The sequence below is a fragment of the Phalacrocorax aristotelis genome, chromosome 3 (genome assembly GCF_949628215.1).
Source record: "Phalacrocorax aristotelis chromosome 3, bGulAri2.1, whole genome shotgun sequence".
Classification (NCBI taxonomy): domain Eukaryota; kingdom Metazoa; phylum Chordata; class Aves; order Suliformes; family Phalacrocoracidae; genus Phalacrocorax; species Phalacrocorax aristotelis.
Genome location: NC_134278.1, coordinates 127,257,276 through 127,277,756, shown reverse-complemented (window position 1 = coordinate 127,277,756; position 20,481 = coordinate 127,257,276). Strand labels below are relative to the sequence as shown.

General features: G+C 44.7%; 1 protein-coding gene across 1 annotated transcript in view; it reads left to right on the top strand.

Moving 5' to 3' along the window:
* Nucleotides 1-19,283, top strand: part of PGBD5 (piggyBac transposable element derived 5) — a 70,115-nt gene extending 50,832 nt beyond the window's left edge. Inside the window, exons 4-7 of the mRNA XM_075089525.1 lie at nt 1,645-1,825; nt 8,928-9,125; nt 15,057-15,162; nt 17,638-19,283. Of these exons, the coding sequence (XP_074945626.1) occupies nt 1,645-1,825; nt 8,928-9,125; nt 15,057-15,162; nt 17,638-17,833 (681 nt within the window). The 3' untranslated portion in view covers nt 17,834-19,283. The remainder of the gene's footprint in view (nt 1-1,644; nt 1,826-8,927; nt 9,126-15,056; nt 15,163-17,637) is intronic.
* Nucleotides 19,284-20,481: the final 1,198 nt, after the last annotated feature.

The window sequence follows — 20,481 nt, the reverse complement described above, 5'->3', positions numbered from 1 at the left end:
ATATTACATTAGTATGTCTAGTATGCCAGTGCTGGGAGATACGCCATGTAAAACAGGGAGAAGCTGTTTAGTTGAATTTTGTTCCCCTCTAAGATCACTGAGATATAAATTACTGGGAGCACTACTGCGTTTTTGTTTTCTGAGCATTGTAATGAACTTTCCTTTATGAAGGAGTGTGTTGGTAAGAGAAACAGATGCATATCCAGGAAAGCAATCCTGCGTGTTCTGGATGGTTGAGGTCTGAAGCACCATCACTCCAACAAACAAGGCAAAATTCCTTTTCCCTGCCCCTGAATACTGAGCAAGTTGCAGCTTTTTCTCAGACAGGTAAAATTTTCTGGAATTCCTAAACGGTTTGAGTATTTCAGAGCCAAAGCCATGAAGGCAGGCCTGGGCAAATTTTTTTCCAAAAATTTGCATTTTTGTCTGTTTTTAAATCTTTGCAAATCCCATGGTGTTACAGTATTGTTTGAGTGATTGAGCACAGTGTCTGCTGCCTCTCATGTCTCTTTCCATCAGGTTATTTTTGCTGACTTTCAGAACAAGATGAAGGTCAGGCGCCTAGTTGATTTTAATAGGTGTTCAACTTCAGTGAAAGTTACTCTTGTAAAACGCTGTCAGTGAAATAACATCAAAGGCTTGTGTACAGAGGAAGGGTTATGCACTTTCTCCCTCTGCATGACAATGCAGAAGACTCTTCTTCTAGAGGGATCGCTTGTAGGAATGAAGGAGTAGCTTTATTTCAGTGCTCTTTCAGTTGGTGGGCATACTAGCTGGACTGTGTTTGGTAAATTAGAGTCGCATTACAAAGGGATAAATGTTCCTGCACTCTAACACAAACATGTACATTCACCTACAGGTGATGGTGACCGCTCTCCTGAAATGCGTAGCATTGTGGGCTGCACAGTAGCGGGCTACACGCTAGAGCTCCTGCAGCCTCCTACAAGTGAGCCAGGCATTTCCCTGTTAACAGCAGCATATTGCGCTGTACCCTGGTTCCTGGTTCAGTCTGTTTCAGTGGGTTGTCTCCAAATCATGATCTAAGTGAAGGATCTAAGAATTAGCACTGTGCCTCGAGAGTTTGATGAGGATGTTCTGGCTGGTTGGGTACGTGTATTGCTGGCTTCTCTCATTTATGGGGGTGTACGCACACTTGTGTCGCAGCCTAATGGTTGCTGCCAACAGAAATAATTCTGAACATTACTGTGGTGAGCTAATGGGCCATTTCCTTCTGGTCATCTTGGAGGGGCCCTTTTTGAAACTGAAGTTCCCGTGCTTTCCTTTTGCTGGCAGCGTTAAAGCCTATGCAGGTTCAGAACAACACGTAATCTCAGTTATGACTTGAGCCTTTTCCTGCCAAGCAAACAATCTTCAAACTGCACAACAGCAACAAGAACCTCAGGAAGCCCTTAAGCTGAGGGAAAGGACGTTGTATTTATGGGTAGCTGTGCCAGCTAACCTGAGGTTGTTTTAAGGCAACAGCCCCTTGAAAAGGACTTTAGATATTAGCAGTTTATAAGAAGTATTCGCTGCCTTGACGCTCAGCTTGTTCCCAGTTGAATTGAGCAGGTGTGTTGTCAATTGCATCTGCTCCCTCTGGATTTTTTATAACCTTCTGACTTTTCTTACCATTTCTCATTTAAGATTTATGTCCATCTCAAAGAAGGGAGTGGTGCTGATGGGCTGGATGCTTTGAAGAACAAACCGCAGCTCCACAGTATGGTGGCCAAAAGCCTTTGTCAGAACGCCTCTGGGAAGAACTACATCATCTTCACTGGCCCGAGCATTACCAGCCTGAATCTCTTTGAAGAATTTGAGAAGCAAGGTGTGTATCGGGTGACTCACTGGGTTTTAATGATGACAGACCTAGGGGCCCTCCTGCCACTGAATTAAAAAAACTCCCAAATGCTTCACTGACATTTCGATTCCTTGTATAGATAAGTTGGTCATCTCTAAGAAAATATCTCACTCCTGAAAAGGTACTATGCAGGGGACTTTCTAAGTTGCTCTTTAAATCTTCTTTGAAGCTTCTTAAGGTTCAATATGAGGATGTAAAAACATTTTTAATAAGGGCATTTAAAGCTCTTGCTTTTGTTCTTTGCCTTAGAAGTGTGAGGTCTAATCTCCTCTATGGCCTGGGGGGCTTTTCAAGGGATTTCATAGCTGCCTGGGATTTTTCTGTTCCCATTGTGAAAGACACGGGATGGGACGAATCCTTAAAGGCGTGCCTTAGAAGTCCTTGCTGGTTTAATATCTGTTAAAGATGTGACTTCTCTAGACGACATTTTTTTGCCATTGCAAAAGCCCTAGCATGGTTCTCTGTTTTGCTGGTATAAATGTGCCTTGGTAGGACAGTTTTCAGTCCTGAGAGTATAATAAACGCTACCCTGGCAAAAGTACACTTGCCAGCAGAATGTTCGTCGATATGGCAGTGCAGGTCTCCCAGCCAGTTTCCTTGCTAGTGCAGAGAGGAATCCCAGGACATCATCTCTGTCAAATGCCCCTCACCTTTTCAACACATCACTGACGATAGAGTTTGCTTTTGGCATTTTTTCTATTGCAGAAAATTAAACCCACCTGGGACATTATATTAATGAAATGTGGCCCAAAGCAGGGGGAAAGACTGGAAATTGAGGCAATATCTTGATTCTCGTTTAAAATGAGAACACCAGTGAGCTGCACCAGTGCTGTATTTGAGCGCTTCAGATTGTGCTGGCACTGAGGGCTGTCTCTGTTGAGCTCCATGCAGGACCTAGCTCCTACATTATTTTAGGTAAGCTGGAAGCACACGGAGTACAGTGGAATACTGCCATATTCTCACAAAAAAGTCAAGGTTTTCCAAATGCTGCAAACATCCATATGGGAAAGAAATAAAGCATATTTCTAGTCCACTGGAGTTTTTCCTCTGAGCAGAGACTGTTCTTTAGTAAATGACTCTTTTCGCAGCTGATTATAAGCATTACATTTTTAAGACTACCAAAGCAGTGATGCAAAATGTGGGTTCAAACAAATGTGGAGGATAGCTCACACACTCCTAGTACCTGAGATGTGTCAGGTTTAAATGTAAAGGCTGACAGGCAAACACTTGACTCTTGAATTGCACCCTTTATGCTCAGCTAGGGAAGGATAAAGACAATATGGCATGACTCAGTTGGTCCATGACCCTGGTGGAAAAGTTGCATGGCTATTCAACCAGCTGAGTGTTTGTTACTTACAGATAATTCAGGCTGTTCACAGGGGTGAATTATTCATAGTTTTTACACTGTACAGATCATTCAAATGAACAGTTTCTAGCAGGTAGCAAATTCAGTGATGTCTTTTTAAAGCAAGTAATTTTGACTTAACTATCCAATCAAATATGGTAATGCTATACTGAGGTTTCAGTTTGGTTCATTATTTGTTTTATGGCTTCATGAGACTTTTTATGATATTTACCGCTGCTTCCAAAATCATATTTCAGATCTGGTACACGCTATCACCTTCCTAGGGATGAAGCTATGGGGTGGGTGGGGTACGGACACTAACATGTCAGGTTTACTGGCTTTGCAAAATACTATGGCACTCCTATATAAAGAAGATCATGGGGAGAATGTAGAAGTGTTTCTGTTTAATAAGGACAAGGGATTGTCTGTGGTTGCCATGAGTTACTAGGTTTTGCAGAGGGATGCTGAACTGGAAGGACTATGAGATGCTGGGAGAGGTGAGATGCTAGAGATGTTAAGCAGTGGTGAAGACAGTAAGAGCCCTGGAGGAGATGCTGTTTACTGACTCTACTGCAAAGCAGCTAATGTATTGCCAGCACCTGCTGGGATCCTACTGCATTCCAATCTGTAGGAAGAGGCAGGCAGAGAAGCCTGGACTCAGCAGAGAGATTTCCCCTGATGTGTCACGCAGTCACCCTCAGCAATGACCTTAATGCTTTTTCGTTATGTGGCTTAGCCAACTAAATCTGAACAGGGCCACACGATGACAAGAAGTGTCATGAGAGCCTGTTGAAGAGCATCTATGGTCAGGTGCTCTTGACAGTTCAAGACCCATTCTTAAGTTGATGAATTTACTTTTCTTGTCAAGAAAATTTAGTTTCTGGGCTAGAGCAGGATCAGCAGTAGAAGGATCCCATTGAGAACTGAAAACAAAGAGAAATTGGTATTCATCTCAATTCTTTACGTTGTTTGGGTTTTTTTGTGGCTATCAACAGAGAAATAGGGGGAGATTTAAATAATGTGATGCTTAGAAACTACAAATTTTTTGGGGAACCTAAACTGACATTTAAGGGAACTAAAGCAAATTCTGAAAAAGCCTGGGGGTCTCGGTAGCCCCGTGAGTTGGACATGAGTCAGCAGCGTGCCTTGGCAGCAAAGATAGTCAACACCATCCTGGGCTGTGTTAACATGAGTGTAGCCTCATCCCTGGAGATCAAGGGAGGTGATTATCGCCTCCTACTCAGCACAGTTCTGGACAGACACACACAACACAGGAAAGGCGTTGATAAACTGGAGTTAAGTTCAACAAAAGGCCATTAACCTCACAAGGGGCTGGACCACATGCTCCACTACAGGGAGGGAACCGCGCTTGTTCAGCCTGAGGAGGTTTTGGGGGGACCCAACAGCAGCCTTGCGCTACCCCGAGGAGGTTATCAAGAGAATGGAGCTGGCTCTTCACAGTGGTGCATTGTGGAAGGATGAAAAACAGCAGACAAAAACGGAAACAAAAGAAGTAGTTCAGAGTAGGTGCCAGCATTTTCCTAAGGACAGTGGAGCGGGATGCCCAGGCAGGTTGTGCAGTCTCTGTCCTTGGAGGTTTTCAAGCCCAGACAGCCCTGAGCAGCGCTGTCTGACCCCACAGCTGACCTTACTCTGAGCAGAGCATGGGACCAGAGACCTCCCAAGTTTCTTTCCAACCTGAATTATCCTTCAATCCATAGGATCCTGTGATCCTACGAAGACTTTTGTGGAACCTTAACTATGGTTTGCTTTTCCTAACCCTAACCTGCACACGCATTACTGCAAAAACCATGGTGTTCTTTACTGAAAGCCTGCTGTGTAGCACCTTCACTGTACCACACCAGAGAATATGTGCCTGGTAATATAAAGGGATATCACTGAACATTTCTAAGATCTTTGAAGATACCAAGAGCTGGGAAGACTTCAGAAAATAAGGCAGGGCACTTTGATCTTTTTGAAAATAAAAAACCTGAATAGACCTATTTTTTTATTTTTCAGGGGACATACAAAGCATTTCTTTCTCTGGCCTCTGAATAGAAGTAGAAACCTGCACTGAAATGCCCCAAATTCTCTGTTCTGCAAGCAGACAGCTGTCATGGTTATTTGCAGTGACGCTCATTCATAGCGCACACCCCATTTTCCCCCCTTGAAGCGTTAGTGTTGTCCCTTACAGAGATCAGCACCTCCTAAAGCCCTGTTTCCCTTAAGCATATAATCCCTGAAACTTCCTTTTGCACTTTCTGAACCAGCAGGAGCAGCTGGCTCTGTCTCAGAGTGGCTGGGGCTGGCCAAGCTGAATGGCCAGCCTGGGCAACTATGGCCCTCCTGCAAGCTTTGCAGGATCCTGCGGCTCCAGCGCATGGACTAAAGCAAGTTCTCATCTCCTCCACAGCAGGCCCCGCAGTTGCCTTAGCTCTGACTTGATGCCGTGTTGCGTGCAGGATAAATGATTGCAGAATGAGTATTTTTGCCTGAACTAGCTCAAGCCTGGCTGCCTTTGCAAATGGTACTAATGAAGATGTGGTGAAACAGGCTTCAGCGCAAGCTCTCTGGGGCCTGGAGACCCTGGGAATGAATCTCAGGTGGTTACCCCACATTTGCTCATCTTTGCTAAGCTAGCTTAGGCGTATGCTTTTATATTGCAGTGACAGTTTAAGAAGGCCGGAGAAGGACAACCTGTCTCCGTTGGCTCCCGCATATGTGGCAAACACTTGCTGTGATTCTGAGTTAATTACACACAAAAACTTCACGGAGCCAGATAGGTGTAATTTTTATTTCGTCTTATTGCTGTAGTGACAGGGTGGTTTTAAAAAACTCTACAGATCAAGGGTGTCATCCGTGATGAGAGATGCTAGCAAACCTGCAGGAGTGTTGCACTTTTCTAGGCTATGCAGCAGGAAGGTTAGACGGTGTGCTCCTGATGGAGGAGATGGTTCCCATGATTCTGTGTGAGGAGTGAAACATCTGCTGGAAGCTTTCTGCAGGCTTATTGCCTGAGCTAAAGGAAAGGCTTCAACTAATTATTGTGGGATCTCAGAGATGGCTGTTGCTATTTTGAGGCTCTAGCACAATAATGTAGTTATTAGCTTGGTCTTATACCATTGCAGTCTCCTGGAGAGAGTATCACCCTTCAGTGAGTCGTAAACTTTAAGCAGCTAAGGAAATTCTTCTCAGGCTTGCTTGTTATCAGAGCAGGATGATCTTAATATTGGCTAGAAGCAAGCTTTCTAAAAACTTGCTGTGTTAATGCCAAAGTTTGCAGGTACGTGACCTACACTGGTTGTGTACCTCTTAGCAGGACAAGAAATGTAAAAAAAAATAAAGCAGCCTTCCACTGGAGGTGCAGTTCCTCCTGTATTGTTGTAAGCCTGTAGCTGTCAGGCTTTTCTCATTGTCTTTTGTGGAAGGAACTTACAGATTTCCAGGGACTGAGTCATTCATTAGAAATAACTGATGGAGTGCACGTTTCCTCCTCCAGAATGAAGTTTCCCCGTTGCTGTGTTGGTTAACCTTCTGATATGTCTTAAATTTCTGATGGAAGACCATTAGCTCCTCGTAGACCCGCCCACAGGAACCAGAGCAATTCATGAGTATCAGCAATTAATATAATCAGTGTTCCTGTAGTATCTGTGAGCTGTTGAGGGGATGCTCAGCATGCCGGGCACTGTATGAACCAGGACAAAAGCTGCACCTGCATTCAAGAGCTTAGGTCATTCCAGAAGGAATGCCTTCTTCCAGAGGCAGAAGAGCCACAGAAATCCAAACCCAAGAACAGAGGTAACATGCCCAGGGGAAGCCAGACACTGTAGTCTGGCTTAGCGTTTCCCCTGTAAGGATCTCCAGTTATCCAGAGTGCAGAATTCAGCACAAAGAAAAATTTGATCAAGCAGACAGCTGACATATGAGCTTTAAACTACCACAAGCCTCAGCTGCCATATGCACAATGTACCCAGATGTCACCTGCTTCCCATCATTTTCTTTTTTCCACTCAGGTGGGTTAATGCAAAACCAAGGGAGACCGAGGAAATTTCCATCCAAGATTTCCTTGAATTCGGTTAATTTGATCAAGACGACCTGCTTCTCTTGGAGTAACAGAAATAGGCCGTTATTGTTTCACAGCCTAATGACAAATTCAAGCATTGTCATTATAAACGTTGTTTCCAAATCTTGTTTGTGCCCACTTGGCTGCATTGAGACATGTTTTGTGGTATTAGATTTTATTTGTTGTCTCTTTCACATATAAAAGGCCAAGAAGCTGTGAGTGGCAGAATGTCACCTGTGGAGCCTCTGATGTCTGTGCAGGATGAGATCAGTGCTCGCTCAGCTAGGGCACTATTTGGTTTCTCTCCTTTTCCTAAAGTTCGTTTTCACTGAACTTGTATTTCCATGTTCTTCATCCTTTTGACACATTCATTTTAAAATCAACCAGTGATTTCAGTGTTCTTAATTGCTTAAGCAGCATTTCCTTAACAAACCAGATGATGCAGGTGCAAGGAGTAGTGGGCTGAAAATCAAGAACTGGGCAGCACAGTGACGCAGTAGATTAAGCCAGAGTTTGCCAGCTATGTATACTGTGATTAAAAGTACCATGGGAGTCATGTAGGAGAACTTATTTCAGTTAACATCTAAGATGCTATAGCTTTCCCTACCTCCCTGCTCCCTCCATAATTTGTTCTCTTAGTAAACATCAAAGACACTGTTTTGGTTTAACCCCAGCCAGCAACTGAGCCCCACACAGCCGCTTGCTTGCTTCCCTCCCCCCGGTGGGATAGGGGAGAGAATCAAAAGAGTAAACGTGAGAACACTCGTAGGTTGAGGTAAGAGTAGTTTAATAATTGAAATAAAATATAATAATAATAATAAATTGAAATGAAAAGGAAAATAACAAAAGAGAGAAATAGCACCCAAGAAAGAGGAGTGATGCAAATGAAAAGCAATTGTTCACCACCAACCGACTGATGCTTAGTCTGCCCCTGAGCAGTGGCCACCCAGCCAGCTTTCCCCTAGTTTATATACTGAGCATGACCTCATACGGTGTGGAATATCCCTTTGGCCGGTTTAGGTCAGCTGTCCTGGCTGCGCCCCCTGCCAGCTTCTTGTGTATCTCCAGCATTCTCAGTCGGTAGAGCCGGAGAAGCTGGAAAGTCCTTGACTTAGTCTAGGCACTACTTAGCAACAACTAAAACATCAGTGTGTTATCAACGTTATTCTCATCCTAAATCCAAAACGCAGCACTGTACCAGCTACTAGGAAGAAAATTAACTCTGTCCCAGCTGAAACCAGGACAGACTCTCTTGGACCATAAGTTCTGATTTGTTCTATAATGCATATAACCACTTTTTTTTTTTTAAAGTATGATTTTAAACATGTTGTGAAGACTATTATACAGATTATAGATGTTATTGTTGGGAAGTTACCCTGAATTCTTCTCCTTGTCGTTTCATCATGGCTGTGCAGGAGGTGTCGGTACATTTCATCAAGAGAGCAGGCTTTCTGCACTCGTCTCGGTTGCCAGACACATTCATGTAGGACACAGATCTTTGGTATTACAGGAGAAGGTCAGTTGGCTAACAGATCTGTTGGTCTAGAAAGTTGTAGGACAAGTTCTTTCTCTAGTCAGGTCATTTGGACTTACTCCGCTGCTCTTGCTTTCTGGGCCCATGCAATGGCTTGCTGATAGGGAATGTTTTTGTTCACATGCAGAGATTTACTGCTGTGGGTTGCTGAGCGCCAGGAAGAGTGACTGCACAGGCCTACCTCCATCCATGCTGAACAACCCTGATACTCCCCAGTCCAGAGGACAGTACAGAATAAGAATGAAGGGAAACATGTCCTTGATCTGCTGGTACAATAAAGGACACTTCCGTTTTCTGACCAACGCCTATTCACCGGTTCAACAAGGTAAGCAATATTCCTGCGGCTCATCTGAGAAGTCCACGTGCTTTATGTGACAAGGCAAAATAGGTCACCTGAGTTTGATAATAAGCCTGAACAAAGAGCTTGATTGTAATAGAAACAGTATAAACTAGCAGTAATGATGACTTCCCTGTTGTGTCTTCCTACACCTTTTTTTCATTACAAAGATTAAAAGCCTACTGCTAATGCAGCCTCCTTTGCCTGAGCTGGTGGAGGCAGTATCCTTTTAGGTATAAAGATTGTATCTTTGCTGATGGTCAGAGAAGGGAAGAGGGTTGTTGTATAACGCTATATAGCCCCATTTGCAAAGCATCTTGTTGGATTGCTGCTACAGAAAAATTAATAAAGGTCACAATGTACTTAGGACTCTGAGCAGATCCTACAATTAATTTATCTTATCCAGTAAAAACTTAGTCACAAACAAACGTCTTTTTGCCAGTGGTAATATATGATTAAGGCTTCCTGCTGTATGTTAAATTGATTTTAGCAGTTGATGAAAAGAAACCAAAGCAGATAACTTGGATAGCTCAAAGAGTTGCTAAGAGCTTCTTGATACTGAAATCTTTTCCTTTTTAAAGGATACAGATTGTTTTAAGAAGGTTTGGAAACTTCTATAAGATGCAATACAATTAGCTAACTCTTTGAAATTCGTCTGTCAATGAAAATGTTGCTTCAGTTTCTTTTCATTTTTATTATTCAGATTTATGTATAACTGCCTGAGACAAAAATTAATGACCTAAACCTTTAAATGTAAAGCCACCAATTCAAAGGCATCTTGTACACTCATGTTCTGAACCCCAAGTGACTCTCGCATGTATACAGGCTGCAGAAGCGAAGTTAAGGCCTTGAATTACTGTATGGTAAGCTGAGAGATTGACTTAGTGTGTTGTTCAGTGCCTTGCCAGAAGGCTCATTACCTTAGCAAAGCATGGCTGATCCCAAGGGATTCTGCCAGGCACCGCCGCAGAGTTGAGGACTTGGTGACTCGGAGGGACGGGTGTCTGAGCACAAATGCTGAAAATAGGCACATGAAGGAAATATGACACTTTGGGGACCCTGCTGAAGCCAGTCCCTGTAGCACTGTTGCTCCCCATGAAGGGCATTCACCGTCAGGATTTGTGCTGTTTCCCTCGTGAACGTTGCTGGGTTCAGGTTATTCAGCTGCGGTTACTGGACAAGAGTTATCACTGCATGTCACTTGGTTTTTATAGGCTAGCAGAGAGCTTTTGGTTGCAACTCATAGATATTACTAGAAAAATACTCTGTGTAAATGTCAGTGATAACTGCCCTGTTAAAAGAGGGGGCAAAAGCAGACTCTGCGCTGACAGCATCCTTTACAAGCAGCACAGAGGTGTGAGCTGTTGTGCTTGTGATTGACCTTGGATCTGGTTTTGGTATAGATGGGGTTGTGGGCTGCGTGGGTGAGGTAGTTTAACATCCACCGATTAGAACCTGTGTATGTGATGGGCAAGACCTGCCCAACACATTGCTCGCCAAATGCTGGCTGGGACAGTTGACATAGTTCATGGTGAATCAGAGCAGAAAACAGAGACTGGCTTTTTAAAGAGTGGTGCTGGGGGAAAGAGTGTCTCTAGTGGAAAGCTGGGAACAGATGGAGACTCGGTAGGAAGGCAGGAGACCAGATTGCCTGCCTCTAATTTGGCATCTCTGAGGTCAGTGCACCATGCTAGTTTAAACCAACTTGAAGCTGGACCACCAAAGTCTCCTTTAAGGCATGTAAATATAGAGGAGGAAGAGGAGGAATCTATGCTCTTTGAGGCAAGCCTGTAGCACAGACCTGCTGAGCATGTGTCTTAGATGGGGGAGGAGGTAGGGACAAAGGGGAATAAAACCCATGCAGGGTAGCTGGACAGAGGCTGGTGCCAGTGGGGTCGCCTGACAGTGCGTGGTACATGTTTGCAATTGGTTGAGCATAAATGTTGATGGAGGTGGAGGAGGAGGCCGTGAAGAGAAAGCCTTAAAAACAGAAGGCAAGAGATAGTCAGAGCAAAACATGGGATGAGAAAAGAGGTGGATGTAGCTAATAATGATCTGTTTATTGCAATTTAAAGGAAAGTCGAGAAGGTAAATCTTGCCTGTGCTCAGAGTGCAAATCCCACCCAAGCCAGAGGCACCAGGAGGGCAGTACACTTGTCAGAGCTGATCTATGAATACTATTCTTAGATGCAGCAGATTATTTATTATGGATGTTTTGAACCAATGTGTCATAATACATCATCTCAGATACTAAAGGATGAGGCTTATTCCTTTAGTCTTGCAAAAATGTCCTGCTTATTCTGCTATCAAGTATGAAGTTTCTGCCTAGAACAAAATTCAGTGGGGGTTTTAATTTCCCTTAAGCTTTAACATTAGTTCAATTTTTCCTTGTGCCTGTATTACTGAAGAACTGAGAGGCCAGAAGAGATTGGAAGCCCCAGAGAGTAAAAAGTTACCCTTACTCTAAAGTAGGTGATGTATGTGCTGGCCCAAACCTCCCCATCTGTGGGACAAGACTGCATTTGTGGTTTTCCACTGTAGATCTGGTGCCCACTTTTCCATCATCTCCATTACACTGTTAAAGAAATAACTACAGTCTTTTCTATTTTTCATATGAAGCAGGATGGAGCAGGCAGCAACCTCACTTGCTGCGCAGCAGGATGACCAGAATGACATCTTTAACAAAAGCTTGTTGAAACCAAGATCTTTTTGAGAAGTAGCTTCTTTCTGACAAGAGCTTTCAGAGCTGTTCTTCACCAACCAGCTCTACTTAAAAGTTAAATGGACAGTAGCTGAGGATAGAAAATAAAGCTTGGGCCACATTCGCAAGGACTAGAGAGCTGCAAGTGACATGTTGGCATCTCACAAGTGACTTGTGAGAAGATGGGAGATGATGTGGAGGCATCGCAATCATGTGAAGCAGCTGTTTAAGTCCCTGTGTGGTTCTTAGACCAGCAGGAGTTTCCTGAAAAAATCAGCTTGTGAGGTTGGCCCAGAACTGCAAAGTCTGGGGAAAGAAGCATAATGTTAAAAATACGTTTCAGCATGGGAAAGCTTAGGGTTTTAACTTTAAATTTCTGTGTGTCCTTTGTGAGACCACAGGGGTTTGTCTCCAAGTGTGGTGAGAGTGGGGATGGGGCCGGAGGGCTCTGGTGGGAAGACCTTGAACATCAGACCTTGTACAATGCTGATTGTCTGCAATTCTGATAAAGAATATAACAAATCTAAGTCCTGATAAAGAGCCATATAGCACTTGGAACATGCAGTTATGTTATGAAATCTCAGTGCTCGCCAAGGTGGATGCAAGTGCTAGTATTATTGAGCCTCCATTTTAAAAAACAAACATGTTTCTAGTTCTTAGAGTCACGGATTGGCTTAGAGTAAGTGCTTGAGGAAACGAGCGTATGTATACCTTTGTGTTTCTGCTTGTTTCACTTGGGATGGTATTTCCCAAGCTTTGCTTGATGAGCATACAGCTTAAAACCTTTTTTTTTTTTAAAAAAAGGGTTTAAAAAAAAAAAAACCAAACCCAAACCAAAAGCCAATGCCTGTCTGTGGCAGCATCGCGGCCGGCAGCCGGCATCCCTTCCAGCGTGCAGGCAAAGGCAGGCCATGGCTGCAGCGCAGGCGGTGTGTTCCCTGGAGTGCTGCCAGGGATGGGAACACAGCAATGCTGGGGGAGGACCAGGAGGGAAAATAGCTCATCGGATGTGCTGGTGAGTCAGCCAGCTTGGGACCGCTTGTCACAGGCTCTTGCAGCTAGGAACCACCCCGCTCCAGCAGTTGTCTTCCCTGGAGAGGTGGCCTATGGCTATGAAACAAACCTAGGAAAGGCTATAAAAATAATGTGTGTATAAAGCTATGTATATTCTGAAAACAGAGGAACGTTACGTGGAATATAATAGAAAGTGAGAGGGAGTATATGGTACCCCCAGAGCTGCCGCTGCAATGCATTTTTTTTTAAAGGATTGTGAGTACAAAGCAAATTGCAAAGGAAATATAAATCCTGCAAAGGAGGAGAGGGGGAAGGTAGAGAAGAGAGGAGAGCAAGAGAAGAGAGAAGGGGATTTTTTTGTAAAACGCTGGCACCAGGAACATACTTACCCTTTCCTGACCTGCCCAGGATGGCAAATGATGTTGCCGCACTGACGCAGCAGGCAGGTGGTATATCCTTCCTTTTTACCTCATGCTGGCCAGATTGTTGTAGGATTCATTAAAAGGATCAAAAAAAGCACTTTAATAAGTACATGAACGTAATGAAGGATTTATTTATTTGACTGGTTTTTTTCCCCTCCCCTTGGGCTGCATTTACATGCAGCTTGAGGGGGCACAGCTGAAAGGAGAGTTATTGAACAATTTAGAGGTGATATCATTTTGGACTCTTGAGAAATCAGACTTTAAAGACCCCAGATAAATTGCTGCATGGCTCAGCTGTAACACGACATGTAGTCTGTGTCATAAGTCTTGCTTCAAAATAGAGCCTGCCGGCTAGGACAGCAGAGGGGGCTTGACAGAGATAATGGATGGAATGAGACTTCCAGCTGAAGGAATGAAATGGTGAAGTCTGTAATCAAAACGTGAGGAGCATTTTAGGGATGATTGTAAAACAGTTGGCAGAAGGAAGACAATGAGAGTTTGAAGGCTTGAGAAATGAGAAAGCCTAGTCTTGTACCTCTACTGAAACAATGCTGAGAAAGGATGCAACTGAGCCTGTGCTTCTCTAGACCCGGAGAAAAATAGTGTTGTGCCTCAGGAAGAGCAGGGATCCTCACCAGACCTCTCTTCACAGAGCAAGAGATGATCCGTTCCCTGGAGAGCTGACCATCAAACCCTGTGGGGACATAAAGCCAAAAGCTAGGGAACAGACTCCTTGAGAAAGTACTACAGGTTTGTTTTACTTATCCTTCCCTCCGACAAGCAGCTTCCCCCACATCAGGAAAACACAGAGGAGGAGTAAAACAGAAGAGTTAGGGGAGTTTCCTGGCAGAGTGTTGGACTCATAAACACTGCTGTAGTGCTGGAGGAGGCCAGGTCAGAGATGCACCGTGTGAGGGAATGGGGCCCGTTCTTGGAGTAACCTGCTCTAGGCACCACACCGTTGTCTATGCAGAGTGGTTAGCAGGCAGCTGCAGGGGACTCATCACCTTACCTCAGAGTTCTGCAGTAGGCAGGATAATCATCCCCCACGATGAGCTGAATTACCTAGCCAGCTGACCATGCAGGGCAGGGAACATCACTCACAGGCGGAGGAAGGTGTGCTTAGCTCCACTGAGCAACCTAAGCGTTCGTCTGAGCAGTGAAATGAATCAGGCTGCTTCTCATTTCAAAGGTAGTCTGGTTGTGGCTCCTTCAACTCACCCACCAGCATCACCTCTATCTTGACTGGGTTTAGCCAGTTGGCTCCTTCTTACTACATTTTCTCTTCTTTGTCAATTAGCACCCAGTGGAGTGGAGGTACTGTTGCTCTCGGCCCCCATGGGTGGAGATAAGCAAAGGATTTAATTTCAGAGGACTCATCTGGGACCTTCAGAACTCAAAGCATAAAATATCAAGTCACATCTCTAGAGGTGACAACTCATTGTGAACCAACAGAAGAGACTAATACGCTGTCTGTAGGGGGCTGCTGTGGGTCTATGGCAATGTGTGGTTTTTTCCTGAACATATGGTAAAAACATTTGTCTAACACCTTTTCCTTTCCAACTGAAACATGATCCCTCTTCTTCCCCTTCAACTCACTTAATGTACTACCAATGGGGGAAAAAAATCAAATTAGCATCTCTGTTACAGATAACTTCCCAGTTTTAGGGCAGAAACTGTCAATAAGGTTTATTTTATAATAAACCGTTTATAGAAACCGTATCTCTTAATTGCTAGACCTATCATGTGAATTTAAAACTGTTATGTTTCTAATTGATGCAGGAGTTATAATTAAGAGAAAAAGCGGAGAAATTCCATGCCCGTTGGCGGTTGAAGCATTTGCTGCTCACCTTAGCTATATCTGCAAATACGATGACAAATACAGCAAGTAAGTAAGAATATGTGTGTGCGCGCACTTCTCTCTGTGTGTGTGTGTGTGTGTGTGTTCTTTGTTGCTGCAGCGTTTGAGTTCTCCATGTTGAGCTGCAGCTGGGGGCCCAATCCTGCTTTCACAGAATTAATCTCTGACGAAACTCCTGTTTCAGTCAGAGATCAGGAGCGGGCTCTGCACAAGGGCAAGAGCTGCACTGCTAGTGCTGTTTTGGCTCTATCTACCCATCCCCAGTCAAAAAAAAAATTGAGACTTGTGTTCTTAGCGTCTTGTAAATGACTTTTAAGAAGTGTTGGGAAGATGAGCCGTCAGGCTGATGCTCTTGGGGTCATCAGATTGAAGGCTATATAGAGAATTCAACAAGCGTCTACCAGCCCCACAAGGCTCTCAAGCTACCTCAGCTCTCCACCCCTATCAGCAGATGGTGTTTAGGTGATTGTCCGTCCCAGTGATATTTATGTCACCTGGAGTCAGAAGAAAAGGCCGTTCAGTTGTTGATGTAAAGCTAATCTAGATGATCTGGGAAAGCAGAGTGTAGATCTTTTGGCTCCTGAATTCCAGTGGGGGTCCTCAGTATTAGCTCTTAATGTAGCAGGGAGGAACAGTAAATGAGTAAGAAAAACAGTGGTGAGGCTTGGCTGTGGGAAAAATGATGAGGTGCAGAAGATTTCGAGAACTAAAAGCTGAGGAGAGAGAAAAAGCAGCAGGGATTTTCCAAGCCAGTTCTGGGCAAGGCAGCAAGAATTCAGTAGAAGAAATGAAAGAGGTGGTTGCTGGAGACTGATGTTGGGATCTGATCTGAGGAAATCAATAGGAAAAAGAGGCGAGGCAGTAGATACAAATGGTTACTGAAAAAAAGATGAAAGTAGGAAAGTGGGAAATCTTATAGAATCATAGAATAGTTTGGGTTGGAAGGGACCTTAAAGATCATATAGTTCCAAATCCCCTGCAAGGGGAGGGACACCTTCCACTAGACCGAGTTGCTCAAAGCCTCATCTAACCTGGCCTTGAACAATTCCAGGGGTGGGGCATCCACATCTTCTCTGGGCAACCTGTTTCAGTGCCTCACCACACTCATAGTGAAGAATTTCCTCCTTATATCTAATCTAACTCTACCCTCTTCCAGTTTAAGGCCATTACCCCTTGTCCTATCACTCCATGTCCTTATAAAAAGTCCCTCTCCAGGTTTCTTGTAGGCCCCCTTCAGGCACTGGAATGCTGCTATAAGGTCTCCCAGGAGCCTTCTCTTCTCCAGGCTGAACAACCCCAACTCTCTCAGCCTGTCCTCATAGGAGAGGTGCTGCGGCCCGCTCGTCGTCTTCATGACCCTCCTCTGGACTTGATCCAACAAGCCCACGTCCTTCTTACGTTGGGGCCCCCAGAGGTGGATGCAGTACGCCAGGTGGGGTCTCACCAGAGCGGAGCAGAGGGGCAGAATCACCTCCCTCAGCCTGCTGGCCATGCTTCTTTTGATGCAGCCCAGGGCACGGTTGGCTTTCTGGGCTGTGAGTGCACATTGACAGGCAATGCTGAGCTTCTCATCAACCAACACCCCCAAGTCCTTCCCAGGGCTGCTCTCAATCCATTCTCCGCCCAGCCTGTGTTTGTGCTTGGGATTGCCCTGACCCAGAGGCACGGCCTTGCACTTGGCCTTGTTGAACTTCACGAGGTTCACACAGGCCCACCTCTCAAGCCTGTCAAGGTTCCTCTGGTTGTCATCCCATCCCTCCAGTGTGTCAACCACACCACATAGCTTGGTGTCATCGGCAAGCTTGCTGAGGGGTGCGCTCAGTCCTGCTGCCCATGCCACCAACAAAGACGTTAAACAGCACCGGAGACTCAAGAGCGAATATTCCAGCAGTCCTAGAATTAGTCAGAACCTAAATATAAGGATGTCAGTCCTTTCTAGTTCTGCCTTATGAAGAGGTGCTCCACATACCAGCACTGCACGCTCTGTCTACCCCCACATCCTTCCCACCTACTGTTGACAGCAGCAGAAATCATTCTTTGCTCGCAATAGGGATAAACAGGAGAAGCGTCAGCAGCCTTCCCTAAACTATAACGTAATGTGCCTGAGGCTTTTTTTTTTTTAGTTACAAATTGAAGGGATTCAGACCCACGGCTCCCATCATGTGGATGTTTGTCACGGGTAAGCTAGAGGAGCCTGTATTGGAACGCTTACGTATGTGGGGTGGTACAGAGGTGAGGGTGTTGCTGAGGTTTTGCTTCTGAGAGCAAGGAAGTCTCTTATTTTAGACATTGCTAGAAATTTCCAAACTTGGGCAACTTAACAGTAAATGGCTGTCAAATACATTATGGAAAATTTAAGATGATACTTGCACTAGGTATTAAGTCCTGGGCCTGCTTCCCCTTTGGGACTGCAGAATCTTTGTCTGGGGTTATTTCTTGATCCCAGCTGCAAGTGTTTGGCTGAACAGTGCTTTTCCCTCCCCTTCTCTCTTGGCTTTTTAGGTATTTCATTTCTCACAAACCAAACAAGACCTGGCAACAAGTATTCTGGTTTGCCATCAGCATCGCTATAAACAATGCCTACATCCTCTACAAAATGTCAGAGGCCTACCACGTGACGAGGTATAGCCGCGCACAGTTTGGTGAAAGACTTGTAAAGGAGCTCCTGGGCTTGGAAGACACCTCACCCTCCCATTGATGCATTGTTCTTGGTGGCGTAGGCGGGGGTGGAGGGTAAGCAGAAGAAGATACCACACCTGGAACGGCAAAGCAAGGAACTTGTGACACCACCAGTGCTGTCCTTATCCAAAAATGCCAAGTGATGCCACTAGAGAGGTGGAAACTTTATTCCTAGTAGCAGCTGGAGGTAAACATGGCCTGCAGAAAGTGCCGCTGGAAAAGCTGACGCAAAATTGCATATGTGAATGCCCTGTGGGAATCTGTACGCCAGAAACAGACTTAAATTAGTCATCATCTCAATACTATTTGTTGAGCAGGGTCATCTTGTAAAGTTCCTCTTGGGGTAAGAGCTTGTCGTAAGCTGACACAGCTCAGCAGTCCTAGGCAGGCGTTAAAGAAAACGCTGTACCTTACTGGGAGTTATTCAGTTCTGGGACGAGCCACGTAAGCCTGCGCCATGGGCTGTGCTGAGAGTGCCTGCCATCCCGTAAAGCATCGCTGCTGTCCTCCCAGAACGAAGCAGTTCAGATACACAAACACCGAAGCAAGCGTATTGAGAAAACCTTCGCAGGCAGCCAGGAGCTGAGGTCCAGTGAAGACTTTTTCTTTCTGCCTTTTTTTTTTTTTCCCCTTTGTTTTCATTAATGTAATGTAAGGCAATTTGATCCCAGTTAGAACACAGCAAAATTAGGAGAAACCAAATACATTAGTGAATTTAAAACAGAAATAAATTACGTTGATTTTCTTTCTTAACTAGGATGAAACATTTTATACACAAACACACACTGAGTAATACTGGAAGCATTAACAGTGAGTAAACCAGTAATAATACTGCCTCGCATCTTAACTGCCACGGTCAGTGTACAGGTGAGAAATCAGTATAACAATTATCTTTTTTCTTGATTTCAACTGTATCTTAAATGTTGCTTAAAAATCTAATGTAATGGACTGTTAAGTTTTTAGGAACAACAATTTCTTTCTTTTCCTTTTGTAACTGTCAAGACTTTTTTGGTCCATTTTAGAATTTCATTTGGCACACAGTTGTCAGGAGAAAAATAAGTCACTAATAGCAGCATGTTTCCCATTATCACTGCGGGGTGTTCTGTAGGAATTCTTCTTGTTCGAATTCAGGGCTTGTCACAGTAGTTGTAATTAAGCAGATTAAATGTTTAGCAAAATAACGTAGCATTGTGTTTTACAAAAAGAAGGAAGTCCATCTGCAACCAGACCTTAAACCTCACTCAAACAGAGCAAGCCCAAAGAGTTCTCCTCTGATGACCACTGCAGAGGACAAGCATCGTCGTGAGCTGGTGCCCATGGCTGAAATGCCACGTTTTGGTGCTGGTGGAACCTGAAGGTTTGGAAAACTGCCGAGAGAGAGGTATGACTGAAACGGGAGAACTGCTACTCAGATGAAATACGACCCTGCCCTCTACACATTATTGATTTCAGTCCACAACTCAATCAGCAAAAAAATACGCATTCTAAAGTTTAGTAGTGATGGACACAAACAGAAATGCATCAACTTACAGGACAGAAACCATGTTGCTTAGAGGACCAGCTGCTTTTAGGTTCCCAAGCCTGAAAAGTTTTCCTGAAGCATGACTTGGGTTTATTCAAGAGGAATGGAGTGAGTGAGTGATCAATCAGCGTACACCTCACCAGGTTGTACGTATCTACCTGGCAAGAGGCAATAGAGGGTAACCAACATGAATTAGAGAACTCCCCAGATGGCATTGTTTTGTGATGTGCAGGTGTATAGCATGTAAGTCATAACAGAGGAAGAATCTAGCAGGGGTTAGTAAATGACTGGCTAGCCCAAAGAGCATCCTTGCACTGACATCGTTCTATTTCCACCAAAGCCTTTTTCTTTTCTTTTTTTTTTTTTTGAGTAGACTTAGAGGCAGATCTCACCCAGTTGCAGGGAGAGTAAGGGGATGGCCAACTCCATGGTGGTTCTGCTTGCAATACAGCCTGCAGGCTGTCCCACACGTCCTGCTCTGCCTGCCAGCTAGCTGCCCAATGTACCGCCGTGGGTTTCCTAAGCATCCCTTTTCACTTAGTGCACAAGGTCTCCACTTAGGAAGTGCCTGAGAAAGGACAAAACCTTGCACATTGAGGCCTTCCTAGTCTTAGAAGGAAGGCGGGGATTTGTACCACTCTAGTCCTTGGCAGTGCCAAGCTCCGTAGGAGCCCGAGGCTGAGTTCAAAACTTGTCCCTGCAGAGAACTGATACTGCCCCTCTTCAGACTGAGTGTGTGCAGGAGCTTGTTCTTGCTAGTTTTTGAAGTATTCAGAGGGGGAGAGGAGCTGGCATGAAAAGCAAATGTTCAGCAATATAAGCCCATGGGTTCCATATTTGTTTTTTAGGAAACTCCACAGAGGTACCTGAAGGCAAATGGTGTTCTCAGTATTAGCTCCCCGTGTCAGACAATGCCAGGCCAATAAATTTATGTGGCTGGAACTTTGCAGCTTCAGTGAACAGTAGCTCCTGTGGGGTCCAGCTTCCGTGCATGCATTCCCCGGCAATGCCAGAGCATTTGCAAGATGCACGTGCCCCCAGCAGACATGAAGAGGTTTGCAGGACCTCCTAGGAGCCACTTGGCACTTCTGAGGAGCAAGTACAGCACTCTCCAGCTATGTCATCGCCCCCTGAGATGGATCTGG